At 56.1% G+C, this 17321-nt stretch overlaps 1 protein-coding gene across 5 annotated transcripts; it reads right to left on the bottom strand.

Annotated features, from left to right (window-relative positions):
- Positions 1-1521: 1521 nt before the first annotated feature.
- On the bottom strand, positions 1522-13376 carry MZF1 (myeloid zinc finger 1). Of its 5 annotated transcripts, none has more exons than XM_087421969.1 (6): positions 13042-13376; positions 11292-11750; positions 10668-10851; positions 9932-10002; positions 9691-9811; positions 1528-4941 (listed from the first exon to the last, which is right to left on the bottom strand). In XM_087421969.1, exons 2-6 carry the CDS (start codon positions 11685-11687, stop codon positions 3503-3505), a joined length of 2211 nt encoding a protein of 736 aa, XP_087278095.1. In that variant the 5' UTR covers positions 11688-11750; positions 13042-13376; the 3' UTR covers positions 1528-3502. The 5 variants fall into 5 exon arrangements, with proteins under 5 accessions (XP_014649855.1, XP_087278097.1, XP_087278095.1 ...); XM_087421970.1 differs by lacking the exon at positions 13042-13376 and adding an exon at positions 12667-13029; XM_014794369.2 differs by lacking the exon at positions 13042-13376 and having other exon boundaries at positions 1522-4941; positions 10668-10844; positions 11292-11439.
- Positions 13377-17321: the final 3945 nt, after the last annotated feature.

Below are 17321 nucleotides of genomic sequence, written 5' to 3'. Positions count from 1 at the left end.
CATCGCCTCCTCGGCCCCGCCCCGACGTCCACCCCGGCCCCGCCCCTCACCTCACCTCAGGGAGTCGCCTCCACCTCTTCCTTCCTTGGTCTGGTGTCGATCCCGGTCCCAGCCTTCTCGGAGGCCCTCCCCGGTGTGTGCCCGGGTACCCGTGGTGTCCTTGGGCTCCGTGGGATGATCCCAGCTGTGTCTCTGCAACCGCTCCCCCTTTCGGCTCTTCCATTCTCAGTGCCACCATCCCAGACACCCCCTTCAGCCCTCTGATTGTCCCAGCCTCTCATGCCCAGGATCCTTTCTTGACTCCCTTGAGAGCTGAGTGCTGGAGAGGTGGCAGGGTGAGGATGGGGGCTCAGAAGCCACAAACAGCTCAGGGTTTGGGGCTGACATGATTGCAACCATCCCAGCGTTCTCAGGCTTCAGACGTGGCTGGTCCTGGACTAGGGGGCACCTCCAGACTCAATCTCCCTCTTTCTCTATCCCTTCCTCTCTGTTCTTCTCAGCCACTCTGCTCTTGCTCTGGAGACATAGAGGCAGTCTCCAGATGAGGGTTGATGACTATCGTGCTGTTTCTAGCCAAAGTCTCAGGGGTGCTTCATATTGGCCAGCCTGGGGGTCTATCTGGGGATGGGGTATTGGTTCCCTGGACAGGTGATGCTGGACCAAAGCTGGACTTGTGTGGCTTCTGACCTCGTGGCTTCCCCACCGTCCAGTGGGGAAGACTCAACCATGCAACAAAATGCTAGGAAAAGGGGGTCATAGGGTCTGGACCAGGGAGGAGGGATGCCTGAACTGAGGCAGGGGGCTGGAAAGTGGTGCAGCTACGTCTTCCTTGTCACCCTCATGGCCATCTAAGTGGCAGAGGGGCACAGGTGGTTTGGGTGGCAAGGGTGCCTGTAGCTCCTGGTGCCTCTTGGGAGGCAGCACAGGGCTCGGCATGTGCAAAGACCCTGAGGGAAGCTGGGGCCAGTGCCTTGGAGGCACTGGGCAGAACATGGTGGGCAAGGATGAGGGTAGAAGTGCACCTGGGGGTGTTAGTGTAGCTTCTGGGAGCTGACACTGGGAAGATAGGGTCCATTTTGGGAAGGAAGGGGCAGGAGCAGGTAGGGAAGGGAGACTGACTCCTGTAGGCCTCTAGGCTGCAGATGGGTGTCTGGGAGCAGAGCAGTGCTGGGGGGTGGATAGAAGTGGACAGATTTGTGAGGCTGGGGTTGGGGTGAAAATAACTGGATGGATGTGGCATGGGGAGGCTGGGCTTGGGAGCGAACAATATGGCCTCACGTACAGACGATCCATGGACAGGCTGGCTGTGCACTGTTGTAGCTTTCCCAGATGACCAGTGTCTTGGGGGTTCCTCTCTTGGGTTCCTCTTATAGCTCTGGCCAAGTGGGGCCGAATGGCCATTCTGTCCAAGCCCTCAGTCCTGCTGATAGTATGGTAGCACTTGGGTTCTCAACCTGCGGCCACACGGCCGGCTTGCGGGGGTGTCCCCAGCCAGCTGCAGAAATGGCCTTTTATAGGGGGCTTTCATGTTGCTTTTCATGTTTCTTTCTTCTCCGTGAGCTGGTACGGCAGATGGGTCCATGAACTTCTTGTGGCTTTGGACATGGGACCTCGGCCTGTTTTCTCCATGTCTTTCATGTTTGTCGTAACTCTTCTTGTGCAGAATTTCACCTTTTTATGTAGTCGTATCTGCAGAGATTTCCTTTCACGTTCTTCACACCACCAAGATGATCAAAAGATGAAAGCTTTCTTGTTCTCTTTTCTTCTAATTATAAAAGTCACACAGCCTCGTAAAAAATCCATGTTACAGGATTTATAAAGTTTCGACAACGTTCCTCCAATCCGAGAACATTAGCTACCTCACTGTTTGCCTGCCTTCCCTGATCTCACTCACCCAGCCTTTGCCTAGGGGCCCATTGACCACCTTCCTCTCCATTCTGATTCTGCAGATCCCACACCAGGGTCCTCAGAGTCTCTTTTGTGGTTGGAGGGAACAGCGAGTGTTGTTATAGGGCCCAGGAGACCCTTCCCTCCTGACTATGCCACACAGGAGTGCCCCTGCATGAAGAGCTGCCAACTTTGCCAGATGTGGATGCAGACTGTTCCTGGTCTTAGCTGGGGCTAGGCCAGTAGGGAGGAGGAGAGAGGGGAAGAGGAGGGAAGGGGAGGAAGGGAGCAGGAGCAGGGAGCACACCCTCTCTAGTATGGCCATTGAAAGCCTTGGCCCAGGCTAGTTTTTCTTCTTTCTCTGATACCAGGTCCCCAGTCTTGTGAAGGTCAGAGTGACTCAAAGCAGCAAAGTCCAGCTGCACCTCTGGAAGAAGCTTGGACACATGGGCCTCCAAAGGCTGATCCTGGAACCCCCCAGGCCAAGGCCAGGCTGACACCCACCCAGAGTGGGGTTTAGGTCTCAAGCCAGACCCTGCTGCATGAAGATCCCTTCTTTGGCACTGCCTTTCACCACGTTTCCAGCACCCAGCACACCCACTGGTGGGGTAAGGGGCTATGTCAAGAGCCTGGGCAATGTGATGGAAGGGGAAGATAGGGCAAAAGAGGCAATGGCACAGGAAAAGGCTAGAGGGTTCCAGAGATACCAGCCAAGTCTGCAGGACGCTGAACCCACACTGGCAGTGCCTGTCCACTTTCATGTAAGCTGCTGCCAGCTGTGTTTCTTGTGACTTGCTGCTGAACACACTCCTGATGGAGACTTCCCAGTGTAGGGGAGCCCTGGGGGCTGTGCACAGGGCCATGGTGGGAGGAGACTGTGGCTCATGGGATGGGAATGATCACTAGAGGGCTAGGGAACTGGCCTGGGGCCTGTGGCCAACTTCAATTCCCAGACTGGCTGGGGTCCTGCCCAAATGGGCCCCCATCCTCAACACCTGCTGATGGTAAACATGCGGGAAGAGGGGAAAAGTCATAAAGAATCTGGATTTCCAGATAAAACCTACCAGCTTTTACACCTAAGAAATGGCTTCTTAGCTTTAAAGTTTTACAAACACACATCCCCAGCCCGGCTCTGTCCTTCTGGGCACATTTTCTACTTCTGCATCTGATGATCTCTGCTGGCTGGGGAGAACTGGGCCAGCCAGTTCAGGTCCTTGCCTGGCAGCTGGCTTGGCCCGTGGATGTGTGAGTGAAAAGCGTGATGGGCCAATAGTATAGGAGGCCTGGTACATGGGGGCACCCCACAGACGAGGGCAGGTGCTGTTAGCAGCGACCTCCGCGGAGAGTCATGGAACCACACTGTTGCAGAGGAAGTGGTGGGTGGGTGAGGTGAGCAGAGAGGGACTCGCACAAGTGGGGAGGCACTGAGTGGGGAGAGACCCAGACCCAGGTTCCGTCTACTGTTTATTGAGCACCTACTGGGGGTCAGACCCTGGGCGGGCCTGCTTGTACCGAAGCGATCGCAGGCCTCACAACAACCCTGTGAGGTAGGTGTTCTACCCTCTCCCACACAGAGGACCGAGGTGGATGCAGAGAAGGGTCTAGTGAGCGCTAACTACTCTGCACTGTGGACGCGCTGGTGCTGGATGAGCTTGGTGCTCTGGTGGAAGCGGCGGCCACAGTCCTGGCAGGCGAAGGGCTTCTCGCGCCGGTGGGTGCGCAAGTGCTGCGTGAGCGTGGGCCGCTGGCGGAAGGCCTTGCCACACTCGGGGCACGCGTAGGGTCGCTCACCCGTGTGGATGCGCCGGTGCTGCGTGAGGTTGGCGTGCTGCCGGAAGCTCTGGCCGCATTCAGGGCAGGCGAAGGGCCGCTCACCCGTGTGGATGCGCTGGTGCTCGGTGAGCCGTGAGACTTGCGTGAAGCCCAAGCCGCACTCGCTGCAGTGGTACGGCTTCTCACCCGTGTGCGTCCGCTGGTGGCGCGTGAGCTTGAGACGCTGGCTGAAGCGCTGGCCGCACTCGGGGCAGGCAAAGGGCTTCTCGCCCGTGTGCACGCGCAAGTGCTGCGTGAGCGTGGGCCGCTGGCGGAAGGCCTTGCCGCATTCGGCGCAGGAGAAGGGCCGCTCACCCGTGTGGATGCGCCGGTGCTGCGTGAGGTTGGAGCGCTGCCGGAAGCTCTGGCCGCACTCGGCGCAGGCGAAGGGCCGCTCTCCACTGTGTACGCGCCGGTGCTGCAGCAGCACCGAGCGGCGGCCGAAGCGCTCGCCGCACTCCACGCAGCCGAAAGATTTGTCGCCCGTGTGCACGGCCTGGTGCTCCAGCAGCACGGCGCGCCGCGCGAAGCTCTCCCGGCACTCGCTGCACGGGAAGGGGCCTGGGGGCTCAGGCGCGTCGCGGGGTGTGGGGGGCGCAGCGCCGGGACCTGGGGGGTCGCCATGGATGCGCTGGTGCTGCAGCAGGTTGGAGCGCTGCCGGAAGCTCTGGCCGCACTCGGTGCAGCGGAAGGGCTGCTCACCGGTGTGCACGCGCCGGTGCTCCTCCAGGCGTGCGCTGCGCACGAAGCCCTGGCCGCAGTCGCCGCACACGAACGGACGCTCCTCAGTATGCGTGAGCTGGTGGCGCAGCAGGTGTGAGCTGCGGCTGAAGCTGCGGCCGCATTCGCCACACACGAACGGCCGCTCTCCCGTGTGTATCTTCTGGTGCCTCAGCAGGTTGCTGCGTTGGCTGAACACCTTCCCGCACACGTCGCAGCGGCCGCCTCGCACCGCCCCAGCGCCTGTGCTGGGCCGGCCCCGGCCCCGGCTGCGACCTCTGGGGGCGCGCCAGCGGGCGGTGGCCAGCACCGAACCCACGCCCTGGCGGGGATCCAGGCCCGTGGGGTTCTGCTCACCTCCCGGGTCATTGGGGAGCACAAGCGTGTGCGAGAAGCTACTTTCTCGGGAGGGTGACTGGAGTCGGCTGGTGAGGCCGGCCACCCCGAGGTCCCAAGGAACGTGGAGGTGGGGGCTCACAGTGCCTAGGCCAGCAGAGATGCTGTCCATCTGGAGCGCAAACCCTGCATTGCACAAGGAGATCCACTCATTCGTGACAGAGAACTCACTGTGTGCGCGGACCTGTGTGAACTAGAGGGACCTCCTGAAACTGACCAACCAGGCAGTCTGAGGTGGCAGGGGCAGGGATTCTATCTGTGTAGGCTTCCCTGAGGTGACAATGGGACAGAACCTTGCATGAGGAGGAAGACAGACAAGCTGGGGACAAGCTTTCTAGCTCTGACTTAAGTTTGCAAGAATTGCCTTTCTGGAAGGGCTGTAGAGCAAAGTGGGGCAGGTGGCCCTTACACTGTCCAGGTGGGTGATGATGGTTTCCACAAATGCAGAAAAGTGAGTGGGTCTGAGGGATGCTGGAAGTGGAGCCAACAGAAGGGAATAGAGGAGGTGAGGGAGGCAGGGAATGCAGGTGCCAGGACTTTGGTCTGATATGCCTTGCTTGAGATGCCCATGGGGTGTCTGAGGGACAGAGGCTGCATACAGGCTGTGAGGTGCAGGAGTCAGGGGCTCCGTGTGCAGGGAAATGTGAACATGGGTGATGTGGCATAGGCATGGCACGTGGAGCCCTGGGCTTGCATGTGATCCAATAGGGGTGGGTGTCTATGGAGAAAAGGAGCGAGTCCCAGCCATGCTGTGAGCACTCCAGCATCAGATGCTGGGTGAGGGAGGAGGTGTGAGCAAAGGCAACTGAGAAGCAGTGGTGGGAGAAGGAAGAAGCCCAGAAGAAATTAAATCAAGGAGACAGAGAGTAGCAAGGGCTTCAGTGGGTGACAGAAAATCCATTAGCCGACAAAGAAAAGTCAGATAGATTATATTACATCAAAGGAAATCATTTGTGCATAGCAAAAACAACCTCAGTGTCAAAAAACCAATGATAAACTGAGAAACTCTCCAGAGGCAAAGAGCTAGTTAACCTTCTAAGAAAAGAGCTCCAATGAATCAACAAGAAAGACCAGCAACCTGACAAACACGGGCAAAGGATGTGAACAGGAAAGGAAATGTAACTAACATTTAAATGTCATAAAATATGCTCAGTTTCCTCCTAATAAGAAAACTGCACATGAGAGCTGTACTCATCTACCATTTCCACACCCTCACTGCAGGGTCCCAAGTGTTTGTGTGCATTGCCGGTGAGCATAACTGGGAAGCCAGTGTGGCAAAATACATCAAAATGGCAAACTTCCCACACTTTGATCCAGAAATTCCACTTTTAGGTACTTCTCCCACAGCTGTGTGTCCTCGTGTGAAATGACCTACATATGAGGTTTCTCAGTATATCACTTAAAAGCAACCCAGGGCCGGCCCGCTGGCTTAGCGGTTAAGTGCGCGTACTCTGTTGCTGGTGGCCCGGGGTTCGGATCCCGGGTGCGCACCGACACACCACTTCTCTGGTCATGCTGAGGCTGCGTCCCACATGCAGCAACTAGAAGGATGTGCAGCTATGACATAGAACTATCTACTGGGGCTTTGGGGGGGGGAAAAAAACAAAAAAAGCAAGCAACCCAAAGGAATCTCAATAGGAGCCTGGATGGATAAACAATATGTCCACAGTGAGCTACAGTGGGGCTCTATGCAGTGGTACAAAGACGAGGGCACTTGCTGCTGTGTGTTGAAGTGGGAAGATGCATGAAAAATGTCAGGTGTGTAACACGGTGGAGATTAAGCATCCACGTGTGTTTTAAAGAAGGGAAATGAGTATGCATCTGAATTTGTGTCTGCTCTTCCATGCACAGAATCTTTCTGAAAGGACACACAAGAAACCGGTAATGTTGGCTGTTGGGGAGCAGGACTGTGTGACATAGGCAAGGGAGGGGCATTCCACTACTCCCTCGTGCCTTTTGAATTTTTCTAACATGTGAATGCATTAGCTATTCAAAATAGTCTCATGATGAAAGCACTGGCGGCACAGAAGATGTTCAGTTGAGGGGCAAAGGAAGCAGCCAGGAGACCTGATGGGGAGACCAGTGTCTGAAGGTGGGAGCTGTGGTTGTCTATGGGAGGTGCAGCCTGAGGAAAGAATAGGTCTACAGAGGAAGAAGCTGCCAAAGAGCCTGAGGGAGTGCTGCTATGTGGCTGGAGAAAGCCGAGAGACTGTGGGCTGGTGAACTGAGAGAGAAGCAGGTCCAAGCTGGAGGGAGTGGTCAGCCTCAGCCACACAGCATGGGCCGAGCCTGGCCAGCCAGCTGAAAACTAAAACAGAAGGAGCATGTGCCAGATCCTACTCTTTCAGCTCCAACATGCAGAAATGACAGACAGAACATAAGAAAAAGAAGTTTAAAAATACCGTGGGCAGCTCCAAAGCAAGAAACTACAGTTGGTGAGGTTTAGGCATCCAGAGCCTGGTACAGTAAGCTCTCAAGCCCTGAGACTATGGAGAGCTGGGGACCAGAGCCAGGCTCTGTCGTAAAGCTTGGGGTTGAGGATGTGGGCTGGGTTAGCCTAGTCCACCCACAGACCTGGCCAGGAATAAGCTGCCTGCTTTTGGCTAGCTGCAGAAGTATCTTCACTGAATGGCCTGGGGGCCAGATGATCCTTCCACTTCAGGGTTATGGTGGACCCTGTGGCAAGTCCTCGCCTAGGATGATGCTTAGGGCAGGGACAAACAAGAAGCTCCTAGAGCTCTGAAGGGGAGGCTGTCAACAGTGCAACCAGTAGGAGAACTCACACCCGAGGAAACCGAGCTAAATAACCAGCCTGGAAAGGACACTAAATTATTTCTAAACCCTCAAAGGAGGGATCAGCATCCATGAAACAAGGAAATTATGAAAAAAGAATGAGTTAGGATCCTTACTGATAAAAAATATAACAAATGAGGACTTCTGAGTAACCATGGCATCTACTTAAATTTTTTTATCCTGAAACAACAGTGAAAACCACAATATTCTTTTTTTTAAGGCATAGAATCCACAAAGATGAAAAGAAGAAAGCAAACAAACCAACAAACCAATGCCTGACATTTTCTACTCTGGAAAGCAGATGGGCAAATGGTAACTGTGTAGCAGACTGAAGGTGAATACTAAGCCAGCAATGAGGAAAACTGAAAAAAGTCAACTCATTTTATCTCAAAGAAGACTTGAAAAGTTCAGAACTTGGAAGTCCCAGGTACCTCTAGTCATGCAGGTGAAGGGGCAGGGGCACTGAGCAGGCTGGGTAGGCTGTGTCAGAAGCAGAAGCCGGGCAGGGCTACTGCACGGAACAGCCTCTGGGCTCTGTCTACACAGAATTCTGAGCAAATGGTGAGCACTGCTGTAGCTCTGATTCCTGGATCTCTTCTCCCATCATGGCAAAAGGCTGGGTTGAGGGTGGGAGACCATACTGAGAAAGTCAAGAGATTAAGTGAAGTCACACTAGGTGCTAAGACACCAGCCTCTCTCCTTGCAAGAGGCTGGAAGTGCCTTCTTGGACGACTCAGAGGAAAGACCTGAACGTGTTCACAGCAAGGAGTGCCCCCAAATGGCCCAGCCACATTGCCCTATGGATCTTTCAGCAGCGTTCACTCCACCCACCCACTCACATCCCCCAAGAAGTGAGTCTTCTTGGGTAGTGACCCCCCACATTCCTCCCAGCCCTGGTTTGTTGTCATGGCTGATAAGCCTCTCACCCACCTGCTCAGAGCTGCCAGATTTGTGGTCCCTCTGAGATTACACTGGGAGAAGAAAACTTAAAAAACAAGTTATTGCTATCCTCAGAGAAATGAGGAAAGATGTTACAACTGTAACAACAACAGGAAGCAGCTACAAAAATGAATGTTCAGGGAATGAAAACACTCTTGGAAATTAAAACTATGCTAGCAGATACGAAAATCTCAACAGAAGTTCTAGAAGATATAATTGAATAAGTTTTCTGGAAAATAGAGCAGACAGAAAGGGATGGGAAATCGGAGTGAAAAAAACATTAGAGGACCTGTCCCAGAGGCCAATAGGCAAGTGTCAGGCATTCCAGAAACAAGAAAACAGAACAATGGAGGGGAAGGACATCAAAGAAACTATTCAAGCCAGTTTCCCACAACTGAGAGATGTGAATTTCAAATTGAAAGGGCTCACCAACAATAGTAGTAAAAAAGGTTTGAGACTAAATTAATAAAAAGAATTCCTTATCCAGCCAAACTTCAGTCTAATGTTGAATGTTAGACAAACGTGCTTCAGATATATGACGTCTCAGCACTTGACCTCCCACACCAGAGTTCATAGGAAGGTCCACAAGAACAAGGAAATAAACCAAGGAAGAAGGGGGAACGGGGAGGAAGAGAACATGGGGAGCGTGGAGGATGGCAGAACGAGGGTGGTGTGGCTGAGGTGGACAGTAGGGGGCCCTCTCGCCTGAGATCCCTGGACAATTGGGCAGGATCCTGCTCTGTCCTGTCTGATCCCCACCCTTTGTCAAGGTCACTCCTGCCCGCCCACCCTGTCTACTAACCTGCTGTCCTTGCCAGGTCCCAACCCTTCCTTCCCCGCCACCCAATCAGTGGGACGCAAGCCCAGAATCTGGGAGAGGACGTGGGTGTGGGGAACACAGGCTGCCATCTTGGGAAGTTTTACTGTGGTGGGAAGCATCAGCTGGAGGGGCCATGAGGTCAGTGGAGGGCTTGGCTTTTGAGAATAGAAGATGCTGAAGCAGGCTGAATGCTGCAGTGGATGGTCCAAGGAACGGGGGAGCTTGGGGATGCTGGAGCCAGAGGGCCACCTAAGCAGGGCCAAGAGTGGGATGGGTGATGTCCATGCAGAGGGCCCAGCCCTACCACACCTTGTCTCACTCACCTGGGGAGAAGATGTTCCCGGCTTCCTCCTGCCACAGGGCCCCAGGGTGCTCCCTCCATGAGGGCCCCTCAGGCCTGGTTTCACACTGGGGAGGGGCCTGGTCCAGCGCCATCCTACAGCCCTGAAACCACAGTGGTCACTGCTCATGTGTGCCCAGCTAGGCCCAGGGAGGCACCTACCTGACCCCCACCCACTGAGGCTCCCAGGGCAGGGAGGGGGGCATGGCTTGTGTGGGGCTCACCTGGGCCTCCTCAGGCAGGAGAGTGGAAGTGGCCTCCTGGGGGTTGGCTAGAGGCCCAGAATCCAGAAGCTCTGGAGAGGAAGGGTGGGGTCAGGCAGCCCAAGGATGTCCCCACCCCACTGCCCTCCTAAGTGGTATGCTAGGCGCTGAGATCCACGTGTGGTGAGACCTGGGTGCAGGTTTGGGGCTGGCCACGGCCCAGCAGCTCTAAGGGCCCAGCTCAGGGGTGGAGCAAAGCAGGGCACCCTGGAAGGCCATGGGAGGAGTTGTAGCCGGACAAGGGAGGCTAGGTCAGTGCCCTGCACCTCTGCCTGAGCCCTGGGTAGGTCGGCCAGTGAGGGTGGGAGAGAGTCACTGCACAAAGGTCTGCATAGGAAGGGCAGAGAGTGTGGGCGGTCAGCTGTAGCACGTGCCTGGAGGCGTACATGAAAGAAGCATATGCTCAGCACTGTGGAGTTCTCCCACCCATACTCCAGCCTGCTGTCTGCTCCCCAGCAATGGGCTGATATCCTCCGCTGGATCTCCTTGAACAGTGGCGCCCACATACCTCCCACACATGGAAACCCCAACAGCCTGCTCCATGCCAGGGGAAAGCATGGAAACACATCTGTGAGAGTCAGGCTTGGTGTGCAAGGCCATTGCACGGGAAGGGTCCCATCCAGCAGGCTGTTCAGGCCAAGTTCCCCTGGTCCCATCCAATCGGGCCTTGGGCCCTGTCCACCTTGCCCACCCTTACCTGGGTCCTCTGTAACCTCGAGCTCCTCTTTCACCTGAAGGCCCAGCGGTGACTCCTGCATGGCCCCAGGGGGCATCTCAGGCCCAGGTTCTGGAGTCCGAGGCTTGGTTTGAGGGAGGGGCTGGAAGTCAGAGGGCTCCATCTTCTCTGATAGCACCTCCTGACCCTGCACTTGGACTGTGACCTGGGGAGGCGCCCCCCCCAACCATTAGGGGCCCAGGCAGGAAGGTGGGCTGGGTGCAAGCAAGGGGTTCCTGGGCATCCACCCCATGTGGGACCCCAGGGTCCTGACTGACAAGGGCTTCCAAGGACCCACCTTCCCCAGGGACTGACCAGGGAGTGAAGAGACCACCTGCAGTTGCTCTGCTGCTGACACCCACGGCTGCCCTGTGCCCTCCCTCTTTTCCCACCCTGCATCTCTTCCTGTGTCCATGGCTCCAAGTGGTGCAGAGGTGGGCCAGTGAGGCCAGCTCTGGAACCCTGTCTACGTGTGCACAAGGGCTACTGCAAGTAACCAATTAGAAAACCCAAGGGGCTGGTGTCTGGCCAAGCACTGCACGCCCTAAGGTGAGGCAGAGCTGGATACTGTTCCAGCCCTGACCCAGCTCAGGGCCACTGACTCACCCATCTCCGGGGTCCTCCCGGCTCCCGGCGCAGCCCCTCGACCAGGGCCACAGCCTCCTCAGGGCTGCCTGGCCACTGTCCCCGCACGCGGGCCTGGATCTCAGGGGGCAGGGTGCCCAAGAACTGCTCCAGCACCAGCAACTCCAGCATCTGCTCCTTGGAGTGCACTTCTGGCTGCAGCCACTGGCGGCACAGCTCCCGGAGGCGGGCCAGGGCCTCTCGGGCACCCATTGTCTCCTCATAGCGAAAGTGCCGGAAACGCTGGCGTGCAGCCTCTGGGCCGGGATCCCACGGGACAGCCTCACCCTCCTCCTCAGAGTCCTCCAGCTTCACCATGACAGGTCCGTCGTCTTCCGGGGGTGCATGGCCTGGGGAGCCCAGTGCTGTGGGCCTCATCGTAATGACCGGGCCGGGGTTCTGAGGCCAGTGTCTGCCCCGGGGAGGAACGGGATGAGGTTGCTGTGATGAGAACAAACAGTGCCAGCAAATGCTTACTGAGTGCCTACTGTACGCTGTGCTGTTTGATCCTCAGACTTGCCACCAGTGAGATGCATGTGAGGAAACTGAGGCACAGAAAGGTGCTCACATGTCAGGGACCTGTGGGGCTGTTAGGCCCTTGAAGAGCCACCTGTGTCCCTGGCCTCTCTAGCTGGGCCTGTGGAGAGTCTCTGCTCCAAACACAGACTGCTTTTTAAGTCCAGAAGATACTTTCTCTCTTCTCTAAATACTGCCCTTTTTCTGTATGAACCATTTCATCCCTGCCCTGGAGATCTCCTCCTACTAGGTGAATGACACTTACAACACCCACCATCTGGATATCAGCACCACTACTCCCCACCCCCAACACCAGCCCATCATTGCACCATCCACTCTTCCACCCAGTCTTTCAGACCATTTCCCTCCCAGCTGGTTCTAGAGAGCAGCCTACCTCCACCTGTTCCCCCATTCTCCACCTGTGCAAGGTCATCTGTGTGTCCCAGCCCTCAGGCAGCATCTTCCCCCCATTCAGCCCCATTCTCTGAGCCCAACTTATCACACCACACAATGTCCCATAATCTCTTCAGCTTCTTGATTTTAAATCGGGCTAGAAGGTGATGGGGGAGCTTTCAGGGGGCCCACAAAGGCCCTGAGACCACTGGACTGGGAATCTGCAAGCAAGGTCGGAGATTTTGATCCAGCTTATTTGCCATGTAAACTTGGCAGGTCGCTGTGCCTCTGTAAAGCTGTTTCCCCATCTGCAAATGTGGATGACCGCCCCCTTCGGCACCCGTGCTGCTCCTTCTACAGCTAGGGATAAAGAGCGGGATTTATGAAGAAATCTAGTGTATTAAGGGAGTGGATTCGATATCGAGGGCCGCCGGATCCCGAATCAAACCTCTGCTCAAGATTCCAGGTCACCCTGAAACCCTGGGAGAAAGCTGGGCCTTCGCCAAGCTGGCCGGCACCTGCGGACGTTCCTGAACTACATTTACCACAAGTCTTCGCAGGCAACTTCCCCTGGAGGGAGCCCCGGCAGGTCCTGGTGCCGCCATAGCAACCGGAGGGCGGGCTCCCCTCCCAGAACCAGTCACCATGGCAATGCGCGGTGATTGACGAGCCTCGCGCGACAGCAGCCGGCCTGCCTGCAAGGAGTACCCAGGTCCCTGCCCCGCGATCCCGGTCCCGCTGCACAGCCGGAATCCACGCACGCAGCCGCTGCCTCGTCCCCGCCCGAGCCTTCCCTGTTGAGAGGCGCCCCCCCCCCCCTCACCTCGGCGCTCAGCGGGTCGCTCCGCGCTCCTGAGCATGCGCACTCGCCAACTTCCCCTCCCCAGCCGAACTATGTCTCCCAGAATGCTCCACGCACCAGCCAGAGCGCCTCCTCGCCCTTCCCCCACCCTCGCCTCTGTTTCCACCCTCCTCCCTCTGTTCCCCGGGGTAGCGTTGTTCGCAACGATCAGGTCACATTCCCGCCGCCTCTTCCCGCGCTCCCCGCCTCAGTCCAGGCCTCCGGGCCCCCATCGACGTGCGCAAGCTTCTCAAGGGTGAACGGACAGCAGCACCGCCTTCCCAAACGCGCATGCCCCCCACCACGTTTCCCTCAATTCTCTACGGGCCTTCCGGGGATTAGCAGGGTTCTGCACCAATCACTGCCCTTGCTAGGACGCCGTCAGCCCGCGTCTCCATGGCAACCTCTGCGGGGGGGGCACCTTCTCCACCTCCCTCCCGGACAGCCAAATGGAGAGAGGTTCGGCCCGGTGCTTTCTGGGAGGTGTAGTCGGCCAGGTCCTCCGTCCGCGCGTGCGCGGCGCGACGTCCCTGTGTGCTCACAGGCGGCAGGAGGGCCCCGGCGTCTCCATGGTAACCGGTTGGACACCCAGGTCTCCACGGCAACCCCGGGGACCTGGCGCGGGTCTGAAGGGCGATAGGAGAGGTGGGGTGAGGGCGTGGGGAGGATACTGGGGCAGAGATGCCGAGCGAGAGACAGTGCGGAGAGAAAGACAGACAGACCCAGAGACTCAGGGACAGAGAGAGACCCAAAGCCTTCGAGGGCAGAGACTCTGGGGCAGAGAGGGATGTGAGGAGAGACAGTGAAAGTACGTGAACAGACACGGGACAGAGACACGGGTAGAAAAGAAAGACACCGGAGAGGGATTTCTACCCTCAGAGACCTAGAGAGTGTGATAAGAAGCCAGAGTGTCAGAGAGTCCGGGCCGGGGAGACAGGTGTGTCAGAACAGTTAGCAAGAGGGAGAGGTCAGGAAGGGATGGAGATGAAAGGAGAGGCAAAGAGGGAGAAGGGGAATAGATTCACAGAGACAAGAAGTGCAGATATCGAGATTACGGGACAGACAAGGATACAGGAGTACAGGCAACAGGGGAGAAAGGGACAGAAGTTAGAGATACAGTAGGATGGACTGAGAGTTTTCAGAGTCAGAGAAGGGTGACAGACAGCAAGAAGAGAGAGAGTTGGAGGGAGACTTGTTAGGAAAACTTATCCAAAACTTGACAATAAGACAAAAAAAGATGACTGGGAGCCCTTGGTGAGTTCCCTAGCATGTCTCTACCAAGCCTGCTTCAGGCCATCTGACTCCCTAAGCGAAGCAGCTCTTTTTGACTTAGCTACTTTTGACTAGAGTCCAGATACTGTGAGGTTGGATGCTAACTTGCAAAAGGTTGATAGGTTGCAAATGCTTTCTGTCCGGTAGAAAAGAGCGCCCCAAGGGTTAGCGTTGTACCCTGCAGGACACTAAGACGCCGGTCCTGCCCACTGCCCTGTAGGGCGGTAATCCGACTTTGCGCTTTTATTTCAGTGTTTGTTTTTTCTTTCACCCTCTCTATTGTTCCTTCTCTCTCATCTTCCTGGAACCATCTACATTATCCTACTAGTTCCCTTCGTGAGGTAAATAAATCTTTGATACGTTCTGAGTTTGTTTTTAACTTTTTTGAAAATTATATTTTGACAGTCTGAAGGGAACCAGTTCTCCGGGATGGGGAACAGACAGGGATAATGAGAAAACAGTGAGACAGAGCCAGGAAGGGAAGGAGGTAGGGAGGATGATGGAAAGGCAGAGACAGAGAGTAGGCGGCGGGAAAGATAGGAGAGAAAAATTAAGCGGCGAGAAAACCAACCTTGGGCAGAGACAGCCTCGGGCGCCCCCGCCTGGACTCTGCGCGCAGCGGCCTCGTAGCTGAACTACATTTCCCGGCAGGCACGGGAGCGCCGGGCGCAGGGCTTAGAACGCCGTCGGGGGCGGGCCCCATGTGGTCTCCTCCAATCCCGGCCCTCGCCCGTCGCCTTCCGCCTCCGCCGACGAGATGGAGGTTGGGATCGGCCGCCTCCGGGAAGCGGCGCGGTGAGGCAGGAGATGGGGAGGGGCCGCAGTCCCACCGGCCCAGCTGAAGCAGCCGGCCCGAGTCGCGATCCGGGGTGAGGGCTTTCGGCCGCCCGGGAGCCCAGGCTCCGGGGGCGGGGGGCCTTTTCTTTCGGCTCCGGGCGGGGGGAGGGGATCGGAGAGAGGCCGCTGCGCGCGCAGCCAGGGACGCGCGCGAATGCGCCAATCGGAGCCTTCGGCGGCCACGCGGCCGTCTGGGAAATGTAGTCTCGAGGGACGAACCCTGTCTTCCACCTAGACATTGGGCAGCGAGCCTTCTGGGCGGCGGGCTTGGGGACTTTCTTTCGAGAGGGGAGGGAGGAAATGAATGAATATGTGGGTGAATTAATTGAAAATTTTAGGCTAGCAGGCGAAGGCATGGATGTTGGAGAGAGAAAGATGGGCGCGTGAGGGATTCAGAATTCGGGGCCTCCTTCCAGGCAGGAGCCTTCCCCATGGCCACCTACTTTTCCCTGCCTCCCCGGCTCGACGGCCCTGTGGGCTGTTTCAAGCCAGGTGCAGCCCGTGGGTCCCTGAAGGTACTCGTCCTAGGGGCCATAGATACTCCTCACACACAGACCCATCAGGCATTTGTCCCTGCTTTTCACACGTACTCCTTCAAAAAAATCTTACTGTTTTGATCAGGTGCTACTTTCACGTGGTTCAAAATGCTTTTGAAGCCTGCTTTTCACCACTGTACTTCATTTAATAATTTAGTCAGCCGGCGACTACTGGATGCCTGCAAAGTGACAGGCACTATTCTTGGGCCTGGGGACACAATAGAGAGCTCAGCAGACAGCTCCTGCCCTCAGGCAGTGCGTGACAGATGCACAATAAAACATACTGGGGAGAGGGTCTCTCTGATCAGGTTACATTTGAGCAGAGACCTGCAGAAGGAGAGGGAACAAGCCATGCATATAACCGGGAAGAGCGCTGGCTCTGGGCCAAAGGAGCCACAGGAGCAAAGGCCCTGAGTCAGGAACACCCTTAGTCTGCCCCAAGGATGTGATCAGGAGTTAGCGAAGAAGAGAAGGAGGCCTTGAGGCCCTTGATGAAGCTGGGGAGAATGGTGGCCTTTACTCAGAGAGAGGTGGGAGGCCTGGAAGGGCTCTGAGCAGAGGGCGACAGGACCTGATTTAGTTCTTACTGAATCATTCTGGCTGCCTCCTGTGGAGCCACTTTCCTTCTCTATCCCCAGGTACTCCACGTGGTGGCACAAATTAGGGAGCTTCCCTTGTGTGTTTCCTAGGACAGCTGTAACATATTGCTACAAACTCAGTGGTTTAAAACAACACAGATTTATTATCTTAGTCTTGGAGGTCTGAAATCTGAAATAGGTCTCACTGGGCTGAAAACCAAGGTATTGGCAGGGCTGGTTCCTTCTGGAAGCTCCAGGCTTCAGTGGTCATATTACCTTCTTCTGAGTGAAGTCTTAAGCCTCTTATTACAAAGACCTCTGTGATGGCATTATGGCCTACTCAGAGAACCCAGGATAATCTCCTCATCTCAAGATTATTAACTTAATCATATCCGCACTGTCCCTTTTCCCATGTAAGGTCACTTATTTGTAGGTTCCTGGGGTTAGCATGTGGATGTCTTTAGGAAACATTATTCAGCCTCCCACACTGACATTTGATGTCTCTGAGTGAGCGCCATGGAGACAGGCAGCTCATCGCTCACCAGTGTCTGGGAGGTGGGGCAGGTTCTAGACTCTCTTGACATCCTCTTGTGGTTGCAAGAGGTTTGCTAGGGGAAGAGAGCGAGGTCTCCCAACAGACCTCTCTCGATCTCATAAGCTAAAACTAAGTGACATGTTCCTCTAGATGCAAAGAATGCTTGGAAGTGAGTGTGTGGTGATTTTAGTGGTAGGGAGAGAAGGGACTGGGCGTGCCTCTGAGGCAGTGGTCAGCAGGGTTGGGTGTTCTCTGTCAGATCATGGGAAGGCCGGGCAGTGGCTGGGACTCCCATGTGCTCACACATTAATGCCCGTATGTCCCCCTCTTACAGGCAGAGGCAGGTGTGACAGGAAAGGCCAAGAGGCTGCCATCGTGGACACAGCAGTAGCTGCCGTGGATAGGCGGGGGAGAGAGCTTGTCGAGGTGCATGGCTTGGGGAGGCGGAATGAAGACAATCCCCCACCTGCAGGTGTCAGGGAAGGCACCCCTTGGTGGGATTGG

This window comes from Ceratotherium simum, chromosome 33 (assembly GCF_057802395.1).
Source record: "Ceratotherium simum simum isolate JZ-2026a chromosome 33, ASM5780239v1, whole genome shotgun sequence".
In the NCBI taxonomy this organism is placed as follows: domain Eukaryota; kingdom Metazoa; phylum Chordata; class Mammalia; order Perissodactyla; family Rhinocerotidae; genus Ceratotherium; species Ceratotherium simum.
This window is presented reverse-complemented; position numbering and strand designations above follow the sequence as displayed.